Here is a 22,985-nt window from a genome sequence, read left to right as displayed (position 1 = left end):
ACCCAGACATCACCATTGTTGACACTTTATTGTCACATACATGTTTAATAAAAAGCACCTCCTTTTTCTTCATGAGTATCTACATTTCTATGTATGTATTTCTCTAAGCATCTTTAAGCATACCTATGTGTTCACAGATCTGTGTTCTCGGACACTTCAGTTCCTGTGTTAGTTGGAATCACCCAGCATGGCACAAAGTAATGGCTATCACTCCAGGCTCTCATAACTTCTCACACTGTACACACAGCATGAGCTCACAATCACTATACTGACCAGCAGACCAGCAAGCGTAAAACCATAGAGCTGCATAGAGGCTCAGACCTGAGCTTCTTGACCACGATTCTTCAGTTCCCATGCTAAAAGCCTGGAAGCCTTCTCTCTCTCTCCTTCATCTTTTATATCTGATCAGTCGATGATTCCCATCCTTTCCTTGCTAGCAATGCCTGCTACGCTCTTCCCTTCCGTTTGTGCTACCACTTCCCTGGTTAGGCCTTCATCAACTCATGCCAAGGATCATTCCATAAGCCTCATAACATGCTTGCCTGACTTCAGTGTCATCCCATTCTGATCTACACTGCACACTTCTGCCGTATCTATCAGTCTTCTCCCTCCCTAAGAAACTAGGATGATTTCCTAATGCCTTTCAGATTAAGCCCAAAGTCCTTACAATGGCAGTCATGATCCTTCTGTAATTCTGGTCCACATTTCTACCATTACTTTGTTTTCTTTTTGTATTGACTTATACCATACACACAGTAAAGCACCCAAATCTGAAGTGTACAACTCCATGATTTTTTGCATATACACACACCCATGTAACTACCAACCAGGTCATGATATAGAACGTTTCCAACACCCCAGAACTGCCATCGTTTTGACTGAATTCATAGCACTAGGCCAAATATTGCTTCTTCTTTGCCCATCTCCCTAAAACCTCATTTCTTCTTGCTTTCATGATCCAAGTTCAAACTGGAACCATCGGTTTGAAGCTTGGACATTTGTAAAGTCAACTCGGCCTTGGCCTCACTGAACTGCTGTGCTTTACCTTTGTCTCTTTGATTTTGACAGCAATCATTTGCTTCCTCTGCTGGATGATCTCTACCAATTCGTCACATTCTTCCATAAGTTTTGCCTCATGCATAGCAGTATTCACCTGCCAAGAAAGTCCAGAGTGTTACACAGTGATTTCTGCCTTTGTCCACTGCGGGCTCTCAAAGGTTCGGACTGATAGCTAAACATGCATAACTTCTTCCATACCTCCCTCATAAGATCCACTCCTAGAAGAAGGGTAGAGATGATGACATTAATGATGCAAGGGCATTGAAGCACCACAGATAGGAAGCTCTCCGGCCTCTGGTAGATCATGATGGTTAATGGAGGCTGGGCAGAAGGACAGATGAGATGGGGGCATATTATTCCCACTGTGAAATTCCCTTTACTCCAGCACCCTGTCCTCCTACTGTTCTTTTGGAAAGAGGGTAAGGAGATTTAAGTACATCAGGGAAAGAGGATCCCTCTCCACAGGCACAAGAATATTAAGATAACATTACAACAACGTATTTGTATCATCCTAACAAAAGTGTTTTCAGTTTTCCTTGTTCCTTTCTAAAATATAGAAAATGTTTCCATTTTAAAATATATGAATGCATAGCTATATCTTCACATTAAATATATGATTGTGTAGATATATTTTCACATAGTTGTCATCATGTCTTAGTAGATATTTCTCACTTTGGGCTGTCCAGTATCTGAATACCTTTCCTACTTGGGGATACTGGCTATATCAAAATATCTTTACTGCCAAGTCAGGGTAGGGGGTGAAAAAAAAGCCACCATTCTTCATTGTCTTCCCATGTACTGACTTGTCCTTCTGCCCATCTCTATTACTGTTGACATTAGATGATATGAAGTCCCCAGCTGGGCTAAAATGAGGGCAGAGGATCTTTGGGCTGCCTAAGTGTAAAAGGAAAGGAAGGGGAAAGGAACTTACATCTTTTAAGCATTTAATGTGTCAATTACTTTATATTGATAGATAAATTATTTCATATAATTATCAGAACCACTTTATAACATAGGAGCTATTCTTATTTCCATTTCACAGATGTGAAAACTGAGGCTAAGAGAATTTCAGCAACTTGCTCAAGATTGCACAGCTGGGACGTGGTGAGACCAGTATTCAAACCAAGACGTGTCAAGGGAAACCCCGTGGCTGGTGAGGTGGGCGGACAAGGTTCAGTTCCATTTCAGCAGCAGTCACACAGGGAAGCACAATCATTCCAAGAGTCTATTCAAGGATCACTCGAGTAGAGCTCTAAAAAGCCGAGGAACAGACAATGGGTTACTTGAGAGCACCAAAACTCAAGTGGCCAGATGTGCTTCATTAGCAAGGTAGGGCTGCATTTCCAATTGCTAGCCCTCTTCAAAGGGCTCCTTTACATACTCCCAAGCCCAGCAAAATACCTGTCGCTGGACCCTGCTGCCTCCTCGCTCACCCTCTAAGGTCCCTGCTGGCCAATTTTCTGTTTCTTACCTAACTGAAATAAAATATGCTTGCCGAATTTCAACCTTGTTTTGTTTCATTTCCACTTTCCAAGGGGCAAATGCCACAATGAGAGCTTCCATTTGTCCTGAATGAACAGTCCCACTCGGGCCATTCTAGTTTGGCTTCTCAGACTCCTCACTCTCTCCCTAAATTGGATCTACCTTTCCAAAGCAGATAATATCACCCTCTCAAAGAACTCCCACTCATGTGAGAATAAGAGATTCATCTAGTGCTCCCTGGATCTGTGCTTAGACTATTTGGAGACTTAGTTCCCATTTATAGTTTCCTCTTGAGGCTGCTGATGGTATAGTACACAGTGGTATGGTGCCTTGTTTCTTATAATTCAGCCCTTGGACTAACCTTGACATAACACTCACTGCATGCCAGGCATTGCCCTAATCAGTTTATATACTAGCTCTCTCAATCATCAAAACAACCGTATGAAGGACGTGCCATTAGCCCCATTTTACAGATGAGGAAACCTGAGCACAGAGAGACTAAGTGACTTGCTCAAGGCCACATGCCTAGTAAGTGGCAGAGATGGGATGTGAACCCAGGGAGTCTGACTTTAAGAGTCCACACCTTTAACCATCACACTAAACTGCCTCTCCAGTGTAGTGTAACAGAATCCTGTCTTCAGTTCCTGACAATCATTACCTCTTCTGCACCATCCATCTTTATTTTGTCATCCCATTCTGTTTAGTCTTTTCAGACTACCTGTTGTTCCCCTAGAAGGCCATGCACATCCATGTCTTGTGCCTTTGCTCAAGACTCTCCTTTCACTTGGAAAGTCACTTCATTATTTGTTTGTTGAACAAAGTTCTACTTATCTTTCTAAGCCCAGCTCAAAGATCTTCACTTCTGAAACGTTTTCTCATCTGCTTGGATACAGTTGGTTCCCTATTTATATTCCCATAGTACTTGATATATAATTCTATTATACCATTTACTACGTTCAGTAAATAGTTGTTGCATTGAATTGAACGGGGGGCAGTATCTCACTGCTTGCCAGACATGTCCACTTGGTTACTCAAGTTACCCTAAACTCAGTATCTCTAAAAACAAACTCATCACTTTCCCTCTAAATCCAGCTTCCACCTCTGATTTCCTCTTTTTGGTTATTTCTACTGTCATTATTGCACTTGCTCAGGTTCAGTTACCTACTTCTCCCTCATCCCCCACATAAATTCACAGCAGTCCTGCCAGAGTCCTACCCTCCTTTTCTTTTCAATCTCACTAAAGTTCTTCTCGTAATACAATGAGGCTCTGGGCCAAGGAAACAATAAATTGAAGCCCTTATCATCTTTTTGGACTATTATTGTAAAAGCCTCATTAATTCATCCCCCTGCCTCTAGAATCTTTCCTTTGTAACCGCCCCCCATAACCCACCCTACACCCTGAAACCAGGGAAAATCATCACCATCTTCATCATCAACCATGTATTAATCATCTCTTGTGTGCAATGCATTATGCTCAGGCCCTGCCCTCAATAAATGTGCAGTACAAAGGGTGATAAGGGCTTCAGCTTATTGGTTCCTTGGCCAATTTTATGGGGGAAAGCCTCATACATATAAAGCAAACAAGTCAAGTTAGCGTAAGTGAAATATCAATGAGTGGTGAAGGCTACAATCTACAGAAATTGAAGGGAAAGATCACTCTCAGTGGGGAAGTGGAGAAAAGACGCTTGAATGAAGTGGGACTTGAATTGAGCCTTGGAGATGGATAGGACTCAGATTTAAAAGGTGAGAAGGAGGGAAATTTTGAGCCAAGCTAATGAGATTGAACCCTACTCTTTAGACAATATGGTATCTTTGAAAATTTGGGAAGTGGGGGAGAGGGTAAGATGGTGGGAGAATGACTATAATTAAAATTTTTAAGAAGATGAACTGGGCTTAATGTGACTGGGGGTAATAGTAAGCATGGGGACAATTTAGGAGGCTATTGTGATGTGAACAGGGCCTAGCCAAGGAGGGTAATGGGAACTGAAAGGAATGGTCAAATATGAGATGCACCCCCTTGCTTGAAAATCTTCAATTAGACAGCAAGCTCCTTGAGGAAAGGTTTTATGACACTTTGTTTCTCCCACTGTAACAGACACAATGCCTTAAACATAACAAACACATAAGAAACATTTACTGATGGATTTAGCAAAGTGAAAAATCAAAATAGGAATGGCAAACATTAGAAAATATACTATAGTAAATGCATTTTGTAGAGAAAATGTAGGTTGAAGTGAGGGAGCTTGGGTGGGGTTTGGACAGTTGCATCAGGCAAGATAAAACAGCCAGATGCAACTAGTAGAGCAGAAAGTTGGCTGAAGAGGCAAAATCCCAAACTAAAGTTAAAGCAGTGACATTAAAATCTTTCCATGTCAAGAAGCAGCCCAAAAGAGCAAGGGTCCTTAAGTGTTTTCTGAACAGGAAATACTCCAGGGAAAATCTGTCTTCATGATGTGAATAAAACATCTCGAATTGCTTGGAAGGCACTTGAAAGCCCTGGTATTTTCCATGTTTGCAGTTTTCTTTAAAAATGCAGTGAGGTATTTCACTTGCTTATTAACCGTCAGCTGAAAACAACTGGGGTTATATTGATAAGCATTCTTGGTCGGTTGATCTGTTGGTTGGTTCACTGGTTAGTTGGTTGGTGGTTTGTAGAAGACTCAAGATTTTTATTTGAAGTTTGTTCTTTGGTTTAGATTAGTGGGTTTGCCTAAGTGGCTTTATGTCTGTGGAAACATCTATCCTCCCTGAAAATACCATTAGAGTAATCTTGGCAATCTGTCTGTGTAAAGGAAGGGCAGTTTCTCATATTTAAGACTGAGTCTCAGCACCAGTCTTCCAAGGCCTAAGCACTAGGGAACATGGGCCTTCCTGTTAAGCCTCCAGATCTTTTCTGCTCTGTGCTCTCTTCTTTCCTCCCAAAGGCAGCAAGAATTTGACTCTCATGTTTCTTTCCAACTGCCCACCCTATTACTCTATTTCCTGTAGTTCTTTCCTACCTCCCGGCCCAAAGATTAAACCCAGTCAGACCTAGTCTTCCCCAATTTCCATCCTTCTCTGACACAGACACACATTCCCTATTTGAAGGATTTTCTTGCTGGTCACTACAAGGAAATCAGTACATAGGGGTTCACAAAAGCCACAAGTTGCCAAGGTTTAAGAGACTGCAAAAAGTTATGTTGGTCATTGTTCCTGTTCCCTATTGAAATGTAAATGGACTAACCTTTTACCCTTCCCTCCTTTTTTTTTTTTGTTAAAATTCTATTTATTTTTTTAATTTATTTTTGACTGTGTTGGGTCTTCGTTTCTGTGTGAAGGCTTTCTCTAGTTGCGGCAAGTGGGGGCCACTCCTCATCGCGGTGCGTGGGCCTCTCACTATCGCGGCCTCTCTTGTTGCGGAGCACAGGCTCCAGACACGCAGGCTCAGTAATTGTGGCTCATGGGGCCAGCTGCTCCGCGGCATGTGGGATCTTCCCAGACCAGGGCTCGAACCCATGTCCCCTGCATTGGCAGGCAGATTCTCAACCACTGCGCCACCAGGGAAGCCCCCCTTCCCTCCTTTTAGAGAGCTTATTTCATAGTTTCTTGGGAGATCTCCCACACACTCATTCTATAGGTCTTTTATCTCTGGGTTTTAAGTTCATCAGCCTTCCCTCCAGCCTACCCCCAGGAGAAACGTCACCACTCATACCTTCCCCTCAGCTCAGTCACGTCCATCAGTCCTGCAGAGCACCGCACTGGAGTTCAGGTGGAACAATATGTATGAAATAGTGGATGAGCCCTCTACCCAGACTCAAGTGCAATTTATTTACATGGTAATAGAACTCCTCCTCGGCATCTCCATCTTAGTGTACTCCACTCTAAAAGATCAATGCCAGCTTAGTTTATTTCCTGGACTTCCCTGGTGACGCAGTGGTTAAGAATCTGCCTGCCAATGCAGGGGACACGGGTTCAATCCCTGGTCCGGGAAGATCCCACATGCCGCGGAGCAACTAAGCCGGTGCGCCCCAACTACTGAGCCTGCGCTCTAGAGCTGATGAGCCACAACTACTGAAGCCCATGTGCCACAGCTACTGAAGCCCGCGCACCTAGAGCCCGCGCTCCACAACAAGAGAAGCCACCGCAATGAGAAGCCCGTGCACCGCAACGAAGAGTAGCCCCCAGCAAAAAAAAAAAAAAAAAAGAGTAGCCCCCACTCGCCACAACTAGAGAAAGCCCCCCACGAAGCAACGAAGACCCAGTGCAACCAAAAGTAAAATAAATAAATAAATGATTATTTCCTGAAACCTTCTGCCCAAATAGATCTTCCCCTTCCACCTAGGAGATTTTGAAATGCCAGCATTAAAGATCATTTGGAAATGTTTTTATTTCAACAAACACTTGTTGAGTGCCCACACCATATACAAGGGTTCCTGAGTGGGACCAAAATGATGAAAAAGACTCAGCTTTTGCCTTCAAGGCACTTATAGTCTAGTGCAAAAGATGAGTGTGAATTCAGCTAATTACAATTTAACGAATAGCAGGACAAGCAATAGAATACAAACACAGCTCTAGGGGAGCATAGAGAAGGGAAAATAATTTGGCCTGTGGAAAAGGACAGTCAGGGGATTAGGGAAGGTTTCATGTAGCTGAGCTGGTCTCGAAGGATGAGGTTTATGGGGAGAGAATTCCAGGCAGAGAGAATACTATAAATAGCATGAGCGAACACACAGGCAGGAAAGCAAAGAACGTGTTTGGGTAAAGCAGATCAGCCTGACAGATGCAAGGGAGGGAAATAAGGCTAGAAACGGAGACCGCAGATATATTATGGAAAGCTGCACTGTCATTTGGAGTCTTTGAACGTACCTGGTTAAAATGTCTGGATCTTAATGCCATAGTAACACCTTAACCATCTTAGCTGAGAACAAGGTGGAGAGAAAAAGCAGGCATAGTATTCCAAGAAGTGGAAGGGCACAACACATTTCTCACTTCCCATTCTTGCCCAGGAGCACCCAGGTGACCACTGCCCCACCTTCTCAGACTCCAAAATGTCAGAGAAAAGAGGCTGAGGGCTTCATTCTACACGCAGCCACTTTCTGTGCAAAGGAGATGAGAAGGAAAAGTGAGAGGTAAATTGAACATCTGATGGATTATCAAGGAATTGTTACGAACAACTCTGTCACCTTGCTGAGCTGCAAAGAATTCATTACTCTCGTAACGATGCAGTCAAGAAAACACAATGTTCTCTCTCTTTCTATGAGTTCAGGTTTTTTTTTTAGATTCCTTGATTATACTTAACAAGACTATATTGTATACTTGAAAGTTGCTATGAGAGTGGATCTTAAATATTCTCACCACACACACACACACACACACACACACAGGTAACTATGTAAGGTGAGGAACGTATTAATTAACCTTATTGTGGTAATCTTGTGATATATTAGCGTATCAAATCATCGCATTGTACGCCTTAAACTTACACAATGTTTTCTGTCAATTATGTCAATGTTATATATTATATGTCAATTATATGTGATATATGTCAATTAAAACACAATGTTATATGTCAATAAAGCTGGGGGGAAAAAAGAAACCACGATGTTTATGATACAGATGTTGCACTTACTGTGGCAGCATCTAAGCTAAGGTGTTAATCCAGATCACACTTTAAAGGACACCATCACACACACCACCACCTCCGCAGCCCTTCGTATAAGGAAGGTTCAAATGTATAACAGGAAGAGGAAGACGAGACTACCTTCTTTTTCGTTTTCCAGAGCAAAACACTGCAACATTTCAAAGATGATTCTGCCAGCTTTACATAAAAATAACTAAATGAAGTAGGGCTGTTTTTATGAATTTTATCTGTTTCATTGGATTTGGAGGGAGGGGGTCACTTAACAGACTGGGGGACACGTAAAACTATTAATAGGATTTTGAGTCCCCTGTACTGGAGTAACTGCAGCTTAGGAGACAAAAAAATGAAAAATTACTGAGGTATAGTTAAGCAACCTACTGCCTCAGTGCTTAAGTTTAATTTTTTGGCAGAGGAGTGCATGAGAGGTTGCAGGGTAGAGGTAGGTGGGGGATGGGAGTGGATCACTCCCATCTAGGATGTGGATCACGCACACTAGAAAAGTAGTGTGGCTGAGGAGGTAGCAGCCAGGCCATCTCTTGAAGTGTAAGAACCCTAGAGTATTGGGCCCAGGGATCCATGCTGTGGGAGGTCTCGAGACAGACATGGACATCGACTGACAGACACGTTTCCTGTCAGCTTGTGGGTGCTTACAATGTGCTAGGTGCTGTTCGAATTGCTTCATATATTTTAACTCATTTACTTCTCCCACTTACCCTATGAAGTTGGCACTGTTGTTATCATTGCCATTTTACAAAAGAAACCGAGAAACGCAGAGGTTATGTAATTTACCCAAAGGTCATACATATAACTAGTAAATGGCAGGGCCAGCATTTGATCTCCGGCAGCCTGGCTCTTGTCCGTGATTTAACCAGCGCGTGTGTGTGTGTGTGTGTGTGTGTGTGTGCGCGCACGCGTGTGAGAGAGAGAGAGAGAAACAGAGACAGAGAAAACGTGTTCATAAACATACTTCTTTTCCTCTCAGAGTTGCCTCTCAAGATAATCACATTCCTTTGAGTTAACTATTACAAACATTTTGTGTAATTCCTTCCTGATTTTGAAAATAATATATAGTATAAAAATGCATATAATGTAACATTTAGAATATATAATGCACATACATGTGTATCAACACATACACGTATTCCATATTTATTTCACCCTGAGTTTAACTAACAAAAATTTTGGCAACAGAGAGGACAATTTGCTCCACATACATGCCTTAGGAATGGCCCTGTGCCATGTGGCAATTCTTTGTTGGCTTTAGAGTCCCTTCTCCTCAGGGATCAGACCCCCAAACCTTGGTAGCCTTAGGGTTAGTTACTTTCTCCCCCATATTCTCTTTCCACACAAGGTTGCTGTTTAGAACATGCAAGAAGCAGGAGGCATAATCTAGGTTTGCACCTGGGATTCTATATATATAGCTATAAATCCTATGTGAAATGAGGCAGAAACCTCCTTTCTGTCTCTTCAGAACCACCGAACTGTCAGATCTTAAAAAGACTGAAGAAATCATCAATTCCTAGCTCCTCACTTTACAGATAGAAATATGAGGCCTAGGGCTTCCCTGGTGGCACAGTGGTTGAGAGTCCGCCTGCCGATGCAGGGGACACGGGTTTGTGCCCCGGTCCGGGAGGATCCCACATGCGGTGGAGCAGCTGGGACCGTGAGCCATGGCCGCTGAGCCTGCGCTCCGCAATGGCAGAGGCCACAACAGCGAGAGGCCCGCGTACTGCAAAAAAAAAAAAAAAAAGAAAAGAAAAGAAAGAAAGAAAAGGCCTAGAGAGGAGAAGGGCTTACCCAACATCATATTACTGATCAATGACAGGGCAAGGCTGGAGCAAGATCCTTTAACTCCCCATCCAGTGTTCTTCCTACTCTACTGCTTGTTTTGTGAAGCACAGCACTTGCTTATAACCCCCTCTGAAGATATAAAACTCTCTAGATCTCACCCTCGTGTATTTACCCTAGAAATATGAACATGTATGTCTAAACACACAAAAAACTTGCATGAATGTTTATAACAGCTTTATTTGTATTAGCCAAAAACAACTGAAATGCTCTTCAGTAGAGGCATGAATAAACAAATTGTGGAACATCAACAATAAAATTTTTTAAAACTACTGATACACACAACTTAAATGTATCTCAGAGGCATTATGATGAGTGGCATAAGCAAATCATAATATGTCACATAAAGTATGATTCCATTTATATAATATTCTACAAGTTACATAGTGATGAAGAACAGATCAGTGGTTGCCAGGGGGCAGATGTGACGACAAAGAGTTTGCACCCCAGAGGTTTTTGGGGGTGATGAAACTGTATTGTTCTGATGATAGTGGTGATTACATGAATCTATACATGGGATAAAATTCATGGAAATACACATACTCCCCCGTCCCCCAAAGTTTGAGTACATGTAAAAACTGGCGAAATTTGAATGAGGTCTGTAGTTTGCTTAGTAGAATACTGTACCAATGACAATTTCCTAATTGCGATAGTTACATGGTTATGAAAGATGTTAAAGCTGGGGAAGAGGAGATGAATGGTATGTTGGAACTCTATTATTTTAGCAAATTCTTTTCTTTAATTTTTTAAATTATTTATTTTATTTTTAAATTGCTAGATTTTAATGATCTTTTACAGTTCCCTCTTTGATACAGGAACTTATTTTAACATATTTTATTGGAGTATAATTGCTTTACAATGGTGTGTTAGTTTCTGCTGTATAACAAAGTGAATCAGTTATACATATACATATGTTCCCATATCTCTTCCTTCCTGCATCTCCCTCCCTCCCACCCTCCCTATCCCACCTCTCTAGGTGGTCACAAAGCACTGAGGTGATCTCCCTGTGCTATGCGGCTGCTTCCCACTAGCTATCTATTTTACATCTGGTAGTGTATATATGTCAATGCTACTCTCTCACTTTGTCCCAGCTTACCCTCCCCCCACCGTGTTCTCAAGCCCATTCTCTATGTCTGCGTCTTTATTCCTGTCCTGCCCCTAGGTTCATCAGAACCATTTTTTTAAGATTTCATATATATATATGTTAGCATATGGTATTTGTTTTTCTCTTTCTGACTTCACTCTGTATGACAGACTCTAGGTCCATCCACCTCACTACAAATAACTCAATTTCGTTTCTTTTTATGGCTGAGTAATATTCCATTGTATATATGTGCCACATCTTCTTTATCCATTCATCTGTCGATGGACACTTAGGTTTATTTTAGCAACTTCTATATGAGCTTAAACTTATTTCAAAATTTAAAAGAAAAAGAAAGAAAGAAAACTCTAGATGTCCCACAGTGATTTAGGCAGGCCTGGTGAACCAACATTTATGTATTTTTCTGAAGTTATAACTAATATGTTTTCAGGCCTTTGCTCAAATGGCATCTCATCTCATACTCCACTTTGCACCCTGGTTTATATTTATCCATAACACTTATAACCTCTAATAAAAATATATTTGTTTATTGTGTGTCTCCCCCAACTAGAATGTAAGCTTCTTAAAGTTAAGGACTTTGTTTTGTTCACTACACCTAGAATAATGCCTGGCACACTGTGGGTACTCAACAAATATCTGTTGAATTAATGAATGAATGTGAGTATTTTGGCCCTGAAATAAAGGACAAATGCAAAACTGTATACTAGATTACATTTCTTCATTACATGGGACAAGTTTCCCTTAACGTTTTCTTTTTACATAATTACTCAAAATGGTAATTTTGTTCTATCATTTACATATTGTTTGCTGCATTATGGAAGATTTGGAAAGATATCGGAATAACAACCTGGGTGCTAGGAGATCACATATTCTGAAATGGTTCTTCACCCAATGTGAAAAGAAAGAAAAAGTTACCTCCTCTGGATAATCGGCTGTGTTTTACTCACCCTTATGATGCATAAAAGATTATACTTACAACAGTCAGCCACCAGAGGGTACTGTTTATTCAGTTATCCTTCCTCAATACCTATTGTGTACCAAGCCATGTGCTGGGTATAAAAAAGTTGATAGGACACAGTACCCGCTCTCAGAGTTTGCAGTCTGGTGGGGAGACAGATCAGTACATAGAAGTGCTATGACAGAAGCATGCATAGGGTGTTCCAGGTACACGGGGTAAGGCGAGAGAGAGAAGTACAGAGCATGTGTGATGGCTCCCTGGAGGAGGTGATGTCTGAGCTGAGTCTTAAAAGACAAGTAGCAGTCAGCCAGGAGAAAAGGGGAGGAGTGGAAGTTCTGTGAGGGCAGGGGCCATGTTCACACTGTGTTCCCAATGCCCGGCCCAAGGCAGAAATATGCTTAAATATCTGTGGAATGAATGAACAAATTATAAAGTGCAGGTAGTAAAAAGCACATGCTAGAGGTAGGTAGGGTCCAGATCATGATAGGTCTTATAAATCTTTATCTTAATGGTGACGGAGAACCATTGAAGGGTTTGTGGTAGGGGAGTGACATGTGGGCTTTGCATTTTAAAAAGATCATTCCCACAACAATGTGGAAGATGGATTAGAGGGGGGACAGCATGAGTCAGAGAGACCAGTTAGGAATTGCGGTTTCCAAAATGAATATGGCGTGGTCATGGCCACTGCCTTTAAGAAGCTTATAGTCCAATGAAGGACACAAAACAGAATCAGGTAATTCTAATACAGCGAAGCAGGCAGTGTAACGTGATGCACTGGCCACTCTGCCCAAGGTCATGCAGCTAGTGGGCGGCGGCGGAGCCAGTATCAGAAACCAGGTTTCCTGATTCCGAGTCTAGGGCTTTTCCCCAAGTCCTCCTTTTAACTGCCTTTCACAACCACAGAACTATGTAAGAGAAAGAGAGCAGGGCGAGCCAATGAAAGATTATGCCTTCTTTAGCCTCAGACTAGACTGTGGGGAGCACTTAGCCCTACTTTGTACTCAAGTCTGACATAAGCATCCCTCCCCAAAACCTTTGTTTCTGGGAGATGGCTTTGGTATCCTGATACTTCCTACTTCCTATATACATACAGAATAAGGAATCTACTGCGAGAGCCAAGGAAATTCACACTCTGACAGCTAAGGTCAGGGAAGCCATAATTCTGAGAAATAAGTCATTCTTTATGAGACAGGGGACTTCGGATGACAAAAGGAAAAAAAAACTGGATCCATGTTCAGAAAAGGAAGATGGTCACTAGAAAGAGCAAGGGCCCAAGTGGAAGAGTGAAAAGAGCTGAAGAAGAGCCTATATTGCTTTCTAAGCTGCGGAGGGTGGAGGAGTTGGGGGGTAGGGAAAGAAGACAGAGAAGCACCAGGAAAGAGCCTCAGGACACGGACCTGAAAAATTCTGTACGAGAGCATCAGTGAAAAAGGAGACCCCAGAAAAAAGTCCAGTTCTGTGAGTAGGTAACAAAGATGCCTCGAGAACGTATTTCCAGGGGTCCTGACTGCCTCATGAGCCAGGACAGAGACCAGAGCTAAGGAGTTTCTATGTAGGAAAGTGCAAGGAGATAAAGGGGTCCTGAGGAGAGCTCTTGGTCAGGCTATCTTGGTGGGGATGGGGTTGGGGATGGAGAGAGACTGAGAGAGAGCGTGCGCGTGCACGCACACACACACTCACACACACACACACACACATGCGGGCACTCGCTAGGAAGGATCCCTGGGTGTCCTCGGGTAGGGGTTTATCTTTACTGAACCAAAAGCCAAACTGAAATTTGTTAAAAGAATGGGCTTTGAAGTCAGACCTGAAGTTAGCCTCAGGTTAGCCTCCTAGCTCTGTCTGGTCTTGGGCAAGCAGCCTAAGTTTCCTATTCTGTAAATTAGGATGATACTAGTATCTAGCCTCATAGGGTTTTGTACATGCGTATTAGATTAAGCAACAGAAATAAAGCACCTAATACATTTTCTGATATATAATAGGTAGTCAAATAGTTGTTGTTGTTTTTTTACTACTACTGCTCTGATGATGGTGATGACTGTGACTACTATTGCTAAAACCACTATATCTTCTGGGGTTTTCTGCCGAACAAACAAGCAAGCACTGTTTTATCTTCTGGTCTATTTTTATTCAGTTTCTGCATATTTTTTGCTTTCTGGAACATACTGGGTCACGATTTGCTTTTCTCTGAGATTACCATGTCCCTTTTCTTATTCTTCTTCCCACACCTAAGCATCTAGATCTCATGCCCAAGTGTAGTTACCTCCACACTGGTGGACAGAGTTCACCCTGCATCTGAAGATAAAATGGTCTCTCTTCCTACCAGGAGCCAGACCATCACCTTCCCCCTCCATTCAGAGCAGAAGGCTGATGCCAGAAAGGAGATCAAGTGCTGATTTCTGACAAAACACTGATTACATTTCACATCTTTGGCTGGGAAGGAATTTGGCTGGCTCAAGCTTGTTATTCTCTATTTTTCTGCTCTGGGCTCCCTCATAATTAACACAATTCCCCAGGCTCAGAGCCCAAAAGATATTAGGGTGGGTCTCAAAGAAATAGGGGTATAAGCAAGAAGCTAACACATTCTCTCACTTACAAAAATATAATACCGTAATTACATTCTGTTTCAGTTTCCTCTGCGGTGCTCCCTAAGGGAGAGGACCCCATCTGTCCTGTACTCTGAGCTCCAAGCATAGTAGAGCACTATACCTTGGAGGCTCATTAAAATACTTGTCAATGCATTGATGAATATGCACCTTCCCACACACAATCCCTGCTCTACAGAGCAGGGATTCACCAGTTAGCCTGCCAGTGGTATTGATGAGGAAAGATGAGAGGCAGTTGTCAAAAATATGAACAGAAAGTTATGGTATTATGCAAGTATTACTGGAATCAGCGATGGCCCTAGGTTACATCTAGGGACTCTATCCTGTTGGGCATTGCCTTATGGTGAAAAGCCCCTGAGGCTCACATATGTGTGAGTGTTTGCATATGTGTTTGTGTGTGTATAATTCCTGTTATTCATAATCTCTCTCCACCTTCACTAGGACAAAGCAGGTAGGTCTGTGTCCCCCAACCTCACACTTGCTCAGACAAAAGGCTACCTTTTGGGAGCTTCTTTTCCCTTATAAGTCTGCCCTTGATGTTGCCCTTAACCTGATTCACCCATACATAAACAGTGACGGTATAAGGGGGCACAGAATGTGATTTACTTTGGGTCTTTACTTTCCGCCTAGGGCTCAGGGCTCAGTTTCTCACTTTGGGAAGTCCAGTAGCTCCTAGAGAAAATACAAAGAAAAGGAGAAGCAAGAAGGACTTGCTGGGAAATTCCAAAGAGCTGATCATCTTAATACAATGTTACTGTAACCAAGGAAATCATTAGTTACAGTTGTGTAGTTAATATAGCTGTGTAGTTGTTTTGGTTTAGACTAGAGACTGCTTTCAGGTATATTTGATCTCTACATTTGATCTTCATAACAACCTTACAAGATTGCTAGGGCAGGCATTACTGTCTGCATTTTATAGATGAGGAAACTGAGATCCAGAGAGGTAAAGTGAGTTATCAAAGTCATATAAACTACGAAGCGATGGAGTTACAACCCAAATTAGGTTTTCTAATTTCAAAGCCAGGGCTCCTTCAGATTCCCCGTGTTTCATTCTAACCATCAAAGAAATCCTGCTCTTTGATCACTCTCTTTGTAGCTATAACTAGAGAGAAAAAGCACCCTTCCTTTTTTTCTTTTTGAGGGTTTTCATGTGCTAAGGTGCCATTTCTTCTCAGCACTTTTTTCTCCCGGGAGGCAAAAAGTAGACTGGAAAAAGCTCTGGATTTAAAGTCAAGCAGGTCTGAGTCTGAATTCTAGCTTTACCACTTATAAGCTGAGTGACCTCAGACAAGTTACTTAACATCTCTGAGCCCATCTTTCCAGCAAGTAAAACAGAAGCACTGTCACCTATCCCACAGATTGTTCTAAAAACCAAATGAGAAAATAGAGATAACAGCCTTAGCACAGAAACCGGAACATAGCAGGAGTTAAATAAATATTGATTCCCTTTCCCACTCCTCCCACACCCCTACTTGCTACTCTAGACTGGAAATATGTAGTACTTCTTTCCCAGAAAGCTGAAATTCAGTCTTAGGTTTATGTCTATACTTATTTATATTACTGTAAAAATAGGATGACTGGCATTTCAACTCTTGATGGCTTATCATTTACAACTGATATTTCTGTAATCTTTTGTTGGTTACTTGAGATAGTTTTGGAATTTAAAACATGTAGGCGTGTATGTGTGCACATATGAATGTGTTCCCAAATCATTTAAAGGCTTCAGTTATTACTCGGAAGTTATTTCCATTCTCTCATTCTTCTTAATCTCATCTAGAACCTAAAGGGCTGGGTTGGCCTTATTTGAACAATGAACTAACTTATTCAGTTACTTCTAAGATCCCTTAGAGTTCAAATCTCACATCTCCAGCACCAGATTCCAACTGCATTTTCTAAGGAAGGATGCATCCACAAGCAGCCAATTCTTGTGGTCTGTCTTTAGATAGTAATGTGGTTTAGTTCTTGCACCTGGATCTTTCCCTGTTGTCACATTCACCTCACTGAAGAGCTTCAAACAATGTGACCAAAAACAAGGAAGATAAAGTGGGCATGGGAGAAAACTGGGCTAGTCCCGAGAGTGGGGATATAGGACTTTGATAGAAATGGATTCAGCAGACAGAAAATAAGCTAGGCTATGACTCTGACTGGAGAGAGGGTAGGGAAAATTAAAATATTTTCCTTATTCATTTTAGCATTGTTTTACTGGTTGCAGTGAACATACATCACTATTACCATTGTAAACATTTTATTATGAAATTTTCTAAGCATATTTAAAGCTAGACATCCTCTAGATAAAAACCTCATGTACCCACCCCCCAGCTGCAAAAGCCATCAACATTTTGTTATACTTGTTTGATTTATTTCCCTTTTTTGCTGGAGTATTTTAAAGCAAATCTACGAAATTATATTATTCTACCCTTTAAATACTTCAGTTTGCATCTCAAATATAAAAGGATATTTTATTGCAATCACAATGACTAAAATAATTCCTTAATATCGTTCATCTAGTGCTTGTTCCATATTTAAATTTTCCCAATTATGTAAAAAACATGCTTTTACAGTTGATTTCTTTGAATCAGATACTTTACGAAGAGGAATTTAATACCGATTTTTCAAAGGACATGTATATTTCTAATGAATAATTAAATACTGCTGTTTCATGGTGTAAAAAAATGGAAGACCCCATCAGTACCATGCACTCTTTCCACTTAAATTATTGACCCTTAAAATTCTGTTTTCAGAAATGTATGTATTTTTTCAAAAATGCAAATCTCTGTACAGCAGTTTTCATGCATTAAGAAAGCATTGTGGAAGAACTCAGACATGGCAAGAGATGAGAAGAAGTAATTCCTGGGGGCCCAACAGTGATACATCAGAAATACATCTACACGTGGAACAACTCCTACCAAACACCTACTGAATGCTGGCAGAAGACCTCTGACCTCCCAAAAGGCAAGAAACTCCCCACGTACCTGGGTAAGGCAAAAGAAAAAAGAATAAACAGAGAAAAAAGAATAGGGACGGGACCTGCACCAGTGGGAGGGAGCCATGAAAGAGGAAAGGTTTCCACACACTAGAAGCCCCTTCGTGGGCGGAGACTGCGGGTGATGGAGGAGGTGAGCTTCAGAGCCACGGAGGAGAGCACAGCAACAGGGGTGCAGAGGGTAAAGCGGAGAGATTCCCGCACAGAGGATCGGTGCTGACCGGCCCTCACCAGCCCGAGAGGCTTGTCTGCTCGCCTGCCAGGGCGCGCGGGGCTGGGAGCTGAGGCTCGGGCTTCGGTTGGAGCACAGGGAGAGGACTGGGGTTGGCGGCGTGAACACAGACTGCAGGAGGTTAGTGTGCCACGGCTGGCCGGGAGGGAGTACGGGGAAAAGTCTGGACCTGCCGAAGAGGCAAGGGACTTTTTCTTCCCTCTTTGTTTCCTGGTGCGCGAGGAGCGGGGATTAAGAGCACTGCTTAAAGGAGCTCCAGAGACGGGGCGCGAGCCGCGGCTAACAGCGCGGACCCCAGAGACGGGCATGAGATGCTAAGGCCGATGCTGCCGCCACCAAGAAGCCTGTGTGCGAGCACAAGTCACCGTCCACACCTCCCCTCAGTGAGCCTGTGCAGCCCGCCACTGCCAGGGTCCCATGATCCAGGGACAACTTCCCCGGGAGAACGCATGGCGCGCCTCAGGCTGGTGCAACGTCCTGCCGGCTTCTGCCGCCGCAGGCTCACCCCGCATTCCGTGCCCCTCCCTCCCCCTGGCCTGAGTGAGCCAGAGCCCCCGAATCAGCGGCTCCTTTAACCCTGTCCTGTCTGAGCAAAGAACAGACGCCCTCCGGGGACCTACATGCAGAGGCGGGGCCCAATCCAAAGCTGAACCCCGAGAGCTGTGCGAACGAAGAAGAGAAAGGGAAATCTCTTCCAGCAGCCTCAGGAGCAGCGGATTAAATCTCCACAATCAACTTGATACACCCTGCATCTGTGGAACGCCTGAAGAGACAATGAATCATCCCAAATTGAGGAGGTGGACTTTGATAGCAAGATTTATTATTTTTTCCTCTTTTCCTCTTTTTGTGAGTGTGTATGTGTATGCTTCTGTGTGAGATTTTGTCTGTATAGCTTTGTTTTCACCATTTGTCCTAGGGTTCTATCCATCCTTTTTTTTTTTTTTAACTTTTTAAAAAAATTTTTTTCTTAATAATTATTTTTTATTTTAATATTATTTTCTTTATTTTATTTTCTTTTATCCTCTTTCTTTCTTTCCCTCCCTCCCTCCCTTCCTTCCTTCCTTTCTTTCTTTCTACTTTTTCTCCCTTTTATTCTGAGCTGTGTGGATGAAAGGCTCTTGGTGCTGCAGCCAGGAGTCAGTGCTGTGCCTCTGAGGTGGGAGAGCCAACTTCAGGACACTGGTCCACAAGAGACCTTCCAGCTCCACGTAATATCAAATGGTGAAAATCTCCAAGCGATCTCCATCTCAACACCAACACCAAGCTTCACTCAACGACCAGCAAGCTACAGTGCGGGACACCCTATGCCAAACAACTAGCAAGACAGGAATACAACCCCACCCATTAGCAGAGAGACTGCCTAAAATCATAATAAGTCCACAGACAACCCAAAACACACCACCAGATGTGGAACTGCCCACCAGAAAGACAAGATCCAGCCTCATCCACTAGAACATGGGCACTAGTCCCCTCCACCAGGAAGCCTACACAACCCACTGAACCAACTTCAGCCACTAGGGACAGACACCAAAAACAACGGGAACTATGAACGTGCAGCCTGCAAAAAGGAGACCCCAAACACAGTAAGATAAGAAAAATGAGAAGACAGAAAAACACACAGCAGATGAAGGAGCAAGATAAAAACTCACTAGACCTAACAAATGAAGAGGAAATAGGCAGTCTACCTGAAAAAGAATTCAGAATAGTAATAGTAAAGATGATCCAAAATCATGGAAATAGAATAGAGAAAATGCAAGAAACATTTAACAAGGACCTAGAAGAACTAAAGATGAAACAAGCAACGATGAACAACATAATAAATGAAATTAAAAATACTCTAGAAGGGATCAATAGCAGAATAACTGAGGCAGAAGAACGGATAAGTGACCTGGAAGATAAAAAAGTGGAAATAACTACTGCAGAGCAGAATAAAGAAAAAAGAATGAAAAGAACCAAGGACAGTCTCAGAGACCTCTGGGACAACATTAAACACACCAACATTTAATTATAGGGGTCCCAGAAGAAGAAGAGAAAAAGAAAGGGACTGAGAAAATATTTGAAGAGACTATAGTTGAAAACTTCCCTAATATGGGAAAGGAAATAGTTAATCAAGTCCAGGAAGCACAGAGAGTCCCACACAGGATAAATCCAAGGAGAAACACGCCAAGACACATATTAATCAAACTGTCAAAAATTAAATACAAAGAAAACATATTAAAAGCAGCAAGGGAAAAACAACAAATAACACACAAGGGAATCCCCATAAGGTTAACAGCTGATCTTTCAGCAGAAACTCTGCAAGCCAGAAGGGACTGGCAGGACATATGTAAAGTGATGAAGGAGAAAACCCTACAACCAAGATTACTCTACCCAGCAAGGATCTCATTCAGATTTGATGGAGAAATTAAAACCTTTACAGACAAGCAAAAGCTGAGAGAGTTCAGCACCACCAAACCAGCTTTACAACAAATGCTAAAGGATCTTCTCTAGGCAAGAAACACAAGAGAAGGAAAAGACCTATAATAACAAACCCAAAACAGTGAAGAAAATGGGAATAGGAACATACATATCGATAATTACCTTAAATGTAAATGGACTAAATGCTCCCACCAAAAGACACAGACTGGCTGAATGGATACAAAAACAAGACCCATATATATGCTGTCTACAAGAGACCCACTTCAGACCTAGAGACACAAACAGACTGAAAGTAAGGGGATGGAATGGAAAAAGATATTCCATGCACATGGAAACCAAAAGAAAACTGGAGTAGCAATTCTCATATCAGACAAAACAGACTTTAAAATAAAGACTATAAGAAGAGACAAAGAAGGGCACTACATAATGATCAAGGGATCGATCCAAGAAGATATAACAATTGTAAATATTTATGCACCCAACATAGGAGCACCTCAATACATAAGGCAAATACTAACAGCCATAAAAGGGGAAATCAACAGTAACACAATCATAGAAAGGGACTTTAACACCCCACTGTCACCAATGGACAGATCATCCAAAATGAAAATAAATAAGGAAACACAAGCTTTAACTGATACATTAAACAAGATGGACTTAATTGATATTTATAGGACATTCCATCCAAAAACAACAAATACACATTTTTCTCAAGTGCTCTTGGAACATTCTCCAGGATAGATCATATCTTGGGTCACAAATCAAACCTGGGTAAATATAAGAAAACTGAACTTGTATCAAGTAACTTTTCCGACCACAACGCTATGAGATTAGATATCAATTACAGTAAAAGACCTGTAAAAAATACAAACACATGGAGGCTAAACAATACATTACTCAATAACGAAGTGATCACTGAAGAAATCAAAGAGGAAATCAAAAAATACCTAGAAACAAATGACAATAGAGACACGACGACCCAAAACCTATGGGATGCAGCAAAAGCAGTTCTAAGAGGGAAGTTTATAGCAATACAATCCTACCTTAAGAAACAGGAAACATCTCGAATAAACAACCCTACCTTGCACCTAAAGCAATTAGAGAAAGAAGAACAAAAATACCCCAAAGTTAGCGGAAGGAAATAAATCATAAAGATCAGATCAGAAATAAATGAAAAAGAAGTGAAGGAAACAATAGCAAAGATCAATAAAAGTAAAAGCTTTTTTTGAGAAGATAAACAAAATTGACAAACCATTAGCCAGACTCACCAAGAAAAAAAGGGAGAAGACTCAAATCAATAGAATCAGGAATGAAAAAGAAGTAACAACTGACCCTGCAGAAATACAAAAGATCATGAGAGATTACTACAAGCAACTCTATGCCAATAAAATGGACAACCTGGAAGAAATGGACAAATTCTTAGAAATGCACAGCCTACCAAGACTGAATCAGGAAGAAATAGAAAATATGAACAGACCAATCACAAGCACTGAAATTGAAACCGTGATTAAAAATCTTGCAACAAACAAAAGCCCAGGACCAGATGGCTTCACAGGCGAATTCTATCAAACATTTAGAGAAGAGCTAACACCTATCCTTCTCAAACTCTTCCAAAACATAGCAGAGGGAGGAACACTCCCAAACTCATTCTACGAGGCCACCATCTGGTTTTTGATACCAAAACCAGACAAGGATGTCACAAAGAAAGAAAACTACAGGCCAATATCACTGATGAGCATAGATGGAAAAATCCTAAATACTAGCAAACAAAATACTAGCAAACAGAATCCAACAGCACATCAAGATGATCATACACCATGATCAAGTGGGGTTTATTCCAGGAATGCAAGGATTCTTCAATACACGCAAATCAATTGATGTGATACACCATGTTAACAAATTGAAGGAGAAATACCATATGGTCATCTCAATAGATGCAGAGAAAGCTTTCGACAAAATTCAACACCCATTTATGATAAAAAACCTGCAGAAAGTAGGCACAGAGGGAACTTTCCTCAACATAATAAAGGCCATATATGACAAACCCACAGCCAACATCGTCCTCAATGGTGAAAAACTGAAAGCATTTCCACTAAGATCAGGAACAAGACAAGGTTGCCCACTCTCACCACTCTTATTCAACATAGATTTGGAAGTTTTAGCCACAGCAATCAGAGAAGAAAAGGAAATAAAAGGAAGGCAAATCGGAAAAGAAGAAGTAAAGCTGTCACTGTTTGCAGATGACATGATACTATACATAGAGAATCCTAAAGATGCTACCAGAAAACTACTAGAGCTAATCAATGAATTTGGTAAAGTAGCAGGATAAAAAATTAATGCACAGAAATCTCTGGCATTCCTATATACTAATGATGAAAAATCTGAAAGTGAAATCAAGAAAACACTCCCATTAACCATTGCAACACAAAGAATAAAATATCTAGGAATAACCCTATCTAAGGAGACAAAAGACCTGTATGCAGAAAATTATAAGACACTGATGAAAGAAATTAAAAATGATACAAATAGATGGAGAGATATACCATGTTCTTAGATTGGAAGAATCAACATTGTGAAAATGACTCTATTACCCAAGCAATCTACAGATTCAATGCAATCCCTATCAAACTACCACTGGCATTTTTCACAGAACTAGAACAAAAAATTTCACAGTTTG

General features: G+C 41.5%; 1 protein-coding gene across 3 annotated transcripts in view; it reads right to left on the bottom strand.

Annotated features, from left to right (window-relative positions):
* Positions 1-22,985, bottom strand: part of MID2 (midline 2) — a 91,496-nt gene that overhangs the window by 20,775 nt on the left and 47,736 nt on the right. For all 3 annotated transcript variants that reach the window (XM_065900371.1, XM_065900370.1, XM_065900369.1), the window contains exon 3: positions 1,046-1,153. In XM_065900371.1, coding sequence (XP_065756443.1) covers positions 1,046-1,153 — 108 coding nt within the window. The remainder of the gene's footprint in view (positions 1-1,045; positions 1,154-22,985) is intronic.

Source organism: Phocoena phocoena, chromosome X (genome assembly GCF_963924675.1).
Source record: "Phocoena phocoena chromosome X, mPhoPho1.1, whole genome shotgun sequence".
Classification (NCBI taxonomy): Eukaryota; Metazoa; Chordata; class Mammalia; order Artiodactyla; family Phocoenidae; genus Phocoena; species Phocoena phocoena.
The sequence above is the reverse complement of the archived record's forward strand: the minus strand, read 5'-3'. Positions and strand labels throughout refer to the sequence as shown.